The sequence below is a fragment of the Cystoisospora suis genome, assembly GCF_002600585.1.
Source record: "Cystoisospora suis strain Wien I chromosome Unknown contig_3345, whole genome shotgun sequence".
In the NCBI taxonomy this organism is placed as follows: Eukaryota; Apicomplexa; class Conoidasida; order Eucoccidiorida; family Sarcocystidae; genus Cystoisospora; species Cystoisospora suis.
The window spans coordinates 1-7,701 of record NW_027156140.1 but is presented as its reverse complement, the minus strand read 5'-3'; the positions used below and the strand labels follow the sequence as shown (position 1 = coordinate 7,701).

Sequence of the window (7,701 nt, the reverse complement as noted above, 5' to 3'; positions counted from 1 at the left end):
AAGATGTAGAGAGCCGTCTCTATCAACCTCTCCTTCTTCTCCTTCAAGTCCCCAGTCTCATCCTTCTTCTTCTTCTCATCCCTTGAAGACGAAAACGTTTCTCCCTAGAACGGCAGAAGAAGTGAACGCTCTTGAAGAAGAATCTTTCCTACAATGGAGAAGAAGACTCGCGCAGCTAGAAGAAGAAGAAGATCTTGTTCTCACCCCCTTTGAAAGAAACCTCCAAGTCTGGCGGCAACTGTGGCGAGTTGTCGAGCGGAGTCACATCCTTCTTCACGTCGTAGACGCCCGAGATATTCCTTTCTTTCGATCCAAAGATCTCGAGAAGTTCGCGAAGGAACTAGATGAAAGGAAGCAGGTAAGGAGGGAATAAACTAGGAAAGCAACATACACATGGAGATCGAGGAGGAGATGCTAGATAGAGTACAGATAGATAGATAGATAGATCAAAGATAGATAGTCTAAATAAAGATAGATAGATAGATAGAAGGGTTGGGGTGTAATGAAGACGACGTGTTCATAGAGTGGAATAGTTGCGTGTGTTTTCTTATCCTTTGTATTGTTCCTTCTCTTTATCTTATTTCTCATAGCTCCTCCTCTTCCTTTTCCTTTACTTCTCTCTTGTGTTGTTTCTTTTCCTTGTTTCTTTTCAGGTAATTCTTTTAATTAACAAATCCGATTTGATCCCTCCCTCTGTACGGGAGCAGTGGTCGATAGCCCTTGACAGAGAGAACATCCCTCATATCTTCTTCTCAGCTTTACGGGAACTTAAGCATCATGAGAGTCTTTCTTCTTCTTCTAGCGCTCCTTGCTCTACAGCTAGCTGCACAACTTCAACTGTCACTACACCTGAAACTGCAGGGAGTCGTCCATCGAAGCCCGCTCACGATGAACAGAAGAACGTCTCTTCTTCTTCTCACGAAGAGACCTCTCTACGACAGGAAGAAGAAGAAGAAGGAGAACAAGCGAGTGAAGCAGAAGAAGAGGACGATGCGGTAGGCCTTGACAGGTTTAAAGAGGTAGAAGTAGAGGAAGAATACGATCATATCTCAACGAGAAGTGGACGTCGACGGAGGAGAAGAAGAAGGAGAGAAAGATACGAGAAGTGTTTCTCTCCTTCAAGAGAGAAAGAGAAACGGAGCAAAGAAAAAGAGCTTTTCGAAGAGCAAGAAGAAGACGAAGATGAGAATTCACACCTGGGACAGTGGCTACAAGACTTGACTGATCATAGCAACAGAGCGTCTTCTTCTTTATCATCTCCTATCGCCGGCTCTTCCATCTCTTCTTCCTCCTCCTGTTCGCCTCCTCCTTCTTACGAAGAAGAGAAAGACAAGAGTCTTCCCTCTATAGATCAAGCTAAAACGCCTGGACTCCTCCATGAGAAGAACCGCTCTCGTCTTCTTTCTTCTTCTTCTCCTCCTCCTCCTGATGCTTCATCCAATTCCTCTTCTCGTCAAGCTCAAAGTGTACAAAGCCCAGTCCCCCCTCCATTCCGTCATTCTGTTTTGACCTCTACCGATCTAGTGGCTTTCCTCCATAAGAAGAGAAACGATTTTTTCTTTTCTTATCTACGATCCGTAGATCAAAAGAGAAAGAGGCGCCTCGAGACATCTGGATCTCCCACTTCTCGAGGGAAAGAGAACAAGACAGGTCTAGGAGAAGAGAAAGAAACGGAGAGGAGGGATGCTAGAGGGCAGGTGAGAGACCAGCAGCAAGGACAAGGACCGTTAGATTACTCGAGTCAAGAGACGGATGAGAAGTCCAGGATTCTCACCCATCTTGATAAGGAGAAGGATAGAGGTAACGAGATAGATGAAGAACATCTTGAGAGACTTCTCCTCTCTTCTTCTTCTTCTCTCCCCTCCTTTATCGTAGGGATCGTAGGCTTTCCCAATGTAGGGAAGAGCTCTGTCATCAATGCGATCTTCAAAACGAAGAGGGTGTCGGTATCTAGACAGCCTGGAAAGACGCGGTATCTACAAACCCTACCTCTTCTTACACCTATGACAGTTGATACGACAAGTTCCACTCCTGCTGCAGGGTCTTGCGGAAGTGAAGAGACAGCCGGCAGCTCTTCTTCTTATTACTCAGGCATCACTCTGTGTGACTGTCCTGGTAAGCAAGAAAGAAAGAGGTGTCTGTAGTTGTGGTATGAGGTGTGTTCGGTTACGGTGGATGAAGAGAGGATTCTTTTCATATGTCTCCGGCTAAGGAGAGACGCTTTCTATGAAGGATGATACGCTTGAATTTCTCCGAGATATTCCTACCTTCTTCCTCACATCACACGAGCTTCTTTCTCTATCTCTCCAGCGTGCATGCGTATATAACTCTCCGTACAGACGTCTATATGTATACAGAGACGTGTATGTATTGGTACCTATGTATACAGATATATGTCTGTGTATGGAAGAGAGAGTAAAAGGAGGGAGAGAGAGAGGGAGAGGAGCGATTTGATCAAGAAGAGGGGTGCAGGGTGTGTGCTTCTTACTGAATGAGCTAAAGAGTCTGTACACTCGACAACTTTGGTGGATGTGTTTCTCTCGTTTCTCTTTCGCAACTTTCCCAGTCTCCTCTTCTCTACGTCTTCCCTACTCTCTTTCTTGCCTCTGCATGTATAATGAATCGACATACGTACAAAGTACATAGTGCTACACATGTATGGATCACTTCACTGCTCAGCTCAGAAAGAAAAAAGAAAGAAACTTGAGAGAGATTTCTCTTTCGTTTTCATCTCTTTCTTTCTTTTGAGAATAACGACTCCAGTAAAGCGATACAGGAGACAGATGAAGAGAAGACCGTTCTTTTGTCTTGTTATGTAGAGATATCTTTCAGACGAGAAGCAGCGGGAAGAGTTCAAGAATAGGTGGGGGAAAGAGAAGAGAGAGAGAAAGAGACGTAAGAGGGAGATGTCTTCATCTGTGTCTTCTTCTGCTTCCGTGGAGAGTAAGAAGGGTAGTAGGGGGGAGATCAAGGGGGGAGAACAAGGGAGAGAAGAAGAGAGGAGAAAAGGTCGAATCGCAAGAGATGAGAAGGAGCCCTCAGCTGAGAGAGAGATGAGAAGAAGAGAAGATGAAGAAAGTCCAAAACAAGAGAGAAAGGAAATGATGGTCAATGGCAATGTAGAGGAAAGAAATGGAGAGAGAGGAGTCGATAGAGACGGCGAGGATGAGAAAGAAGAAAGAGAGAAGGAAAGAGGGCGAAGCGGAGAGATAGGTAAAACGAAGAATGGCGAAGACACAGAGAGAAGAAGAATAAGACACAGAGAAGAAGACGAGGAAGGAGAAACTGATAAGGAGACTGTCGATAGGGGGGATGAACGAAGAGAAGAAAGAGAAAGAAGAAGGAAGAGACAAGATGAGAGTGAGGACCTCGACGACACACACAGAAGAAGAAGAGAATCTGATCGGGGAGAGGAAAGAAGAAGAAGAGAGAGAGAAAGAGAAGAAAGAAGAAGAGATGGAAGAAGCAGCGAAGACCGCCGTCATCGTCATAGTAGTAGTAGCAGCAGTGCATATCATTCGTCTCATAGAGAGGGCCGCGAGAGAGAAGAAGAAAGAAGAAGAGAAGAAAGAGAGAAGGAGACTCCTCCTCGACATGCGACCTGGGAAAAGGATAGCGAAGAGGGGGAGAGCAAGGAGGAGAAGAGAAGAAGAAGAACAAGAAATGATGAGGAATCTCCTCCTCGTAGTCAATTTATCGACTCGAAAGAAACAAGAAGAGAGATGCCAAGCCCGGATGGCTATGACGAAGAGGAGAAAGACCCTTCTTCTTTTTCCTCCCCAAGAAGAGACCTTCTTGAGAGAGAGGAAAGAAGGAAGAGAATGAGATATACTTCACACGGTGGAAGAGAGAAGAGCATGAACGGTAACTCCTTAACTCCCCCTGGAAGATTCTTCCATGGAGGAGAAGAAGAAGGAAGAAATGGCTACGGAGAAACAAGGAGAAGAAGAGGCGAAAAGCTAAGCTCGCCTCGTCATTCCCACCGACCGCATCACCCGCGAGGATTCGAAAAAGGGAGGCGCTTTGCAGAAGATCGACGACGTTCCTATAGCCGAGAAAGAAATGAAGAAGATCGAGAAGAAAGAAAGAAAGGCGGTCATAAGAAACAAGATGAAGATGGAAGAGGAGAAACCTCCTCGTGGGAGAGAAGAAGAAGAAGAAGAGAAAGAAGAAAAGAAGAAGAAGGAGAGAGAGGAAGAGACAAGGATGATGATTCGTCTGGGAGATACCGAGGTGGTAAGGATGAAGAAGATGAGAAGATGAGAAGAGAGGGACATAGAAGAAGAAGAGAAAGAGAAGACAGCCCTTTTGGCGATAGAGAAGGAGATGAAAGATATAAAGATTCTCGTTATGAACGATTGGAAGATAGGCATAGAAGAAGAAGAAGAGATGAAGAAAGCGATGAAAGAAGAAGAGACAGAAGGAGAGCTCGCGATGACGAAGGGAGAAGATACAGCCCGAGACATCGTAGGGAACATGAGAGACGTTATGGAGACAGAGAAGAAAGATCTCTGCAAGACATGATAGGGAAGGTCTTAGTCAAATCAGAAGTCGATGGAGAGGAGAGAGAAGAGAAGGAGAAAAGAAGAAAAGAAGAAGAAGAACGAGTTGCTTCTCCGAATGAAAAGAAACTAGAAGACAGCGACCACGGCAAGAAATCTAGAGATAAGAATAGAGAGGAAGAAGAAGAGGAGGAGCCTTCACCTCTTCTTCATCCTAGGGTGGCAAGCTCCTCTCATACTACAGGCCGAGAAAGAAGACATGAGAGAGAGAGGGAGAAAGACGAGGAGGAAGAAGAAAAGCAAAGAGAAAGAAGAGGGAGAGGAGGAGACGAAGAAGAGGGAAGAAGAAAGCCGAGAGATCATAGAAGACGCAGAGGCGTTCTAGACGAGATGATCGATGAAGCGTTAAGACAGGGAAAGAAAGACAAGAAAGACAAGAAGAAAGAAAAGAAAAAGAAGAAGAAGAGAGAGGGGGGAGAAGAAGAAGACGATGAAGGAGAAGATGAAAGGAGAAAAACGAATCGAGAAGTACGTGAAGAAGAAGAAAGACTCCGCCTTTCCAAAAGAAGCAATAAGAAACACCGTGACAGAAGAAGATCTTCTTCTTCTTCCTCTTCTTCTTCTTCTTTGCCTGACGAAGAAGAAGATGAGAAGAAGAAGAAGAGACATGGCGGTAGAGGGAGACTTCTTCCTCTTCTTGGCTCGGGGCAGATAGCGAAATCGGCTTTGTCAGCTGTACGTACACAGGAAGAACAAGATAGAAAGAGAGAAGAGGGAGAAAGAAGAAGGAGAGAAGAAGAAGAGAGTGGATCTTCTTCTCGCGGAGAAGAACCTTCTCGTCAGACTTTCCCTCGTGTTAAGCAGGAACCTCTCAGCAGCTCGGATGAGAAGAAAGAGGAAGAAGAGAGGAAAAGAAGAAGTTCGAGGAGAAGAAAAGACTCTTCTCTACCTAGAGGTGAACGACGAAGAAGAATAGAAGAAGATGAAGAAAAGAAAGATAGAGAAAGAGAAGGGAACCTCTTAGACTTAGGTGTAGCAACAAAGCGCGAGTTCGTGGAAATTCAAGCGAACGGATACAAGGGACACCCCAGGAGTAGGCAAGAGGGCGACGGCGATGAGAAAGAGAAGAGCAGCGGCCGGAGAAGAAGAGACAGACAAGAAGAAGGAGAAGAACAGGAATTTGTCAATCCTGATTTAAAAGTCGATCTAGCGAGAGATCGAGCACCCCGGATTGATCGAGATGTTGAAGACTACATGAAAAAGAAGATACAGAAAGTCACAGTGGAGGATGTGGGAAGAGCAGGTATGTACCTCTGCATGCAAAGAAACATATCTATAGAGGAATGTATAGAAGTCTATGCGTGCATTCATATACGTGGAAATGCGTGCATATATCCATATGTAGATCTATATATGGGAATGCTTATGAATATGCATGTGTGCATATATGCAGATGTATGTGGAGGGAGATATAGGTGTATGTGTCGCTGCTAGAATTAGAGGAGAAGCTCTCCATATATAAGCCGACACATGGTTTGTCGTGCAATGCCTTTCTTTCTTGATAAGTCTTCTTCTTCTTCTATAGACTGTATCACTCTCTTTTTCAATAGTAGATATGACTTTTCTTCTTTACTCGACTTTCTTTCTTTCTCTTTTCATTTAGAAGCCTACTTTGGACGTTCTTCAGAAATCGTCTCTCTCCTGATAAAGTGTTTCTCCCCCTACTTCTTCTTCTCTTCCCTGTCTTCTTCTTCTTCCTCTCTTCTCCCTCGAACTTCTTCCGTTTCGCTTTTCTGCACGTCTCCACCTGTGTGTCTCTCTCTCTCGTGGCGTGTCTCTAGTTGTCTCTCTAAGGAGCTTTCTTTCTTTCGGTTAGCTAGCATCTCCTCGTTCTATCTATCATTAATCTATCTATCTTTAATCTATCTTTAATCTATCTATCTTCTCTTTTTTTCCTTAGGTGGAGTGTACGTACCGCCGTTTAAGGTAGCTCGATTGATGCAGCAAGAGGTGCTTCCAGATCGCTCGTCGACGGCGTATCAACGGAGAGCCTGGGATGCCTTAAGGAAGTCTATCAATGGACTTGTAAATAAAGTCAACGTGGCGAACATACGAAACCTCGTACAGGTCAAATACACGCACCAAACGAATTCTCGTTCTCTTCTCATTTCGTCATCTATCTATCTATATAGATTTAGATGGGTCCTCATATGTCTCTGTCTTTATATATGTGCATGTGTCTGTAGAAGTGTATGTCTGTGTATCGAAGTAGTTGATAGATGCAATAGGGTAGATGTATGCTTGTGAATGATAGGCAAGAAGTTCTATGCTTTCTCTTTTGTTCGCTCTGTTTAGACACGACCACGATGTGTGGAAGGAGGGGAGCATCCCTGCTGCTCTTCTTTTCTTTCTTCTTCTTCTGCTACATCATGTGACATGGGTCGATGTCTTTCTTTCTCTCTTCTGTTTCCTTTCCTTTTTAGTCTTCTGTATTTTTCCTGACTTATGCATGCGTACTTGATCTTTCCTTCATGACTTGGTCTTCTTGCTTTCTCATTCATTCTCCTCTTCCTTTCTCTTCTGTCAATGCATAACACACTTACCAACTATATATATATATATCTACATATGCATGTAAAGCATCAGTGCTATTTCTCGTCTTCTTGTCCTTTTCTTTCTCTCGTTTGCTTTCTTCTTTCTTGCTTTCTTTTTTGTCTTCTTCTCTTCATTACCAGACACAGCCAGTGCTGCTTTCGCTCTCATATATCCGGGTGTATCTACACCCCGCTCACGTTTTCCCCTCCTCACAAGTTAATTAATCGCCTTTGTATCTATCTCTTTTCTTTGTCTTCTTCTGATCTCAACAATTCTCCTATCTCTCTGTTTACCCAATTTATCTATCTATTTAATCGATCTTTTCTTCTTCATCTTCTTTTTCTTCTTCTTTTTTCTCCTTGTCTTTTTAGGAGTTGTTTCGTGAGAATTTAGTGCGAGGGAGAGGCTTGCTAGCTCGGTCTATCATTCGGGCTCAGATGGCTTCCCCGGGCTTTACGAATGTCTACGCTTCGCTCCTATCCATTGTCAACTCGAGACTCCCAGAGATCGGTGAACTCGTCCTAAAAAGAGTCATTCTACAGTTCAGGTAAAACTAACACACCACTATCTCTCATCTATCTTTAATCTATCTATCTCTCATCTA

At 44.0% G+C, this 7,701-nt stretch overlaps 1 protein-coding gene across 1 annotated transcript; it reads left to right on the top strand.

The window, feature by feature from the left end:
• Nucleotides 1-13: 13 nt before the first annotated feature.
• CSUI_006569 (cell-cycle-control protein (translation regulation)) lies at nt 14-7,648 on the top strand (the record flags this gene model as incomplete). The annotated part of the gene is made up of 4 exons (XM_068066725.1): nt 14-358; nt 654-5,805; nt 6,463-6,629; nt 7,469-7,648. The coding sequence occupies exons 2-4, from the start codon at nt 2,907-2,909 to the stop codon at nt 7,646-7,648; spliced, it is 3,246 nt and encodes a 1,081-aa protein (XP_067921299.1). The 5' UTR covers nt 14-358; nt 654-2,906.
• Nucleotides 7,649-7,701: the final 53 nt, after the last annotated feature.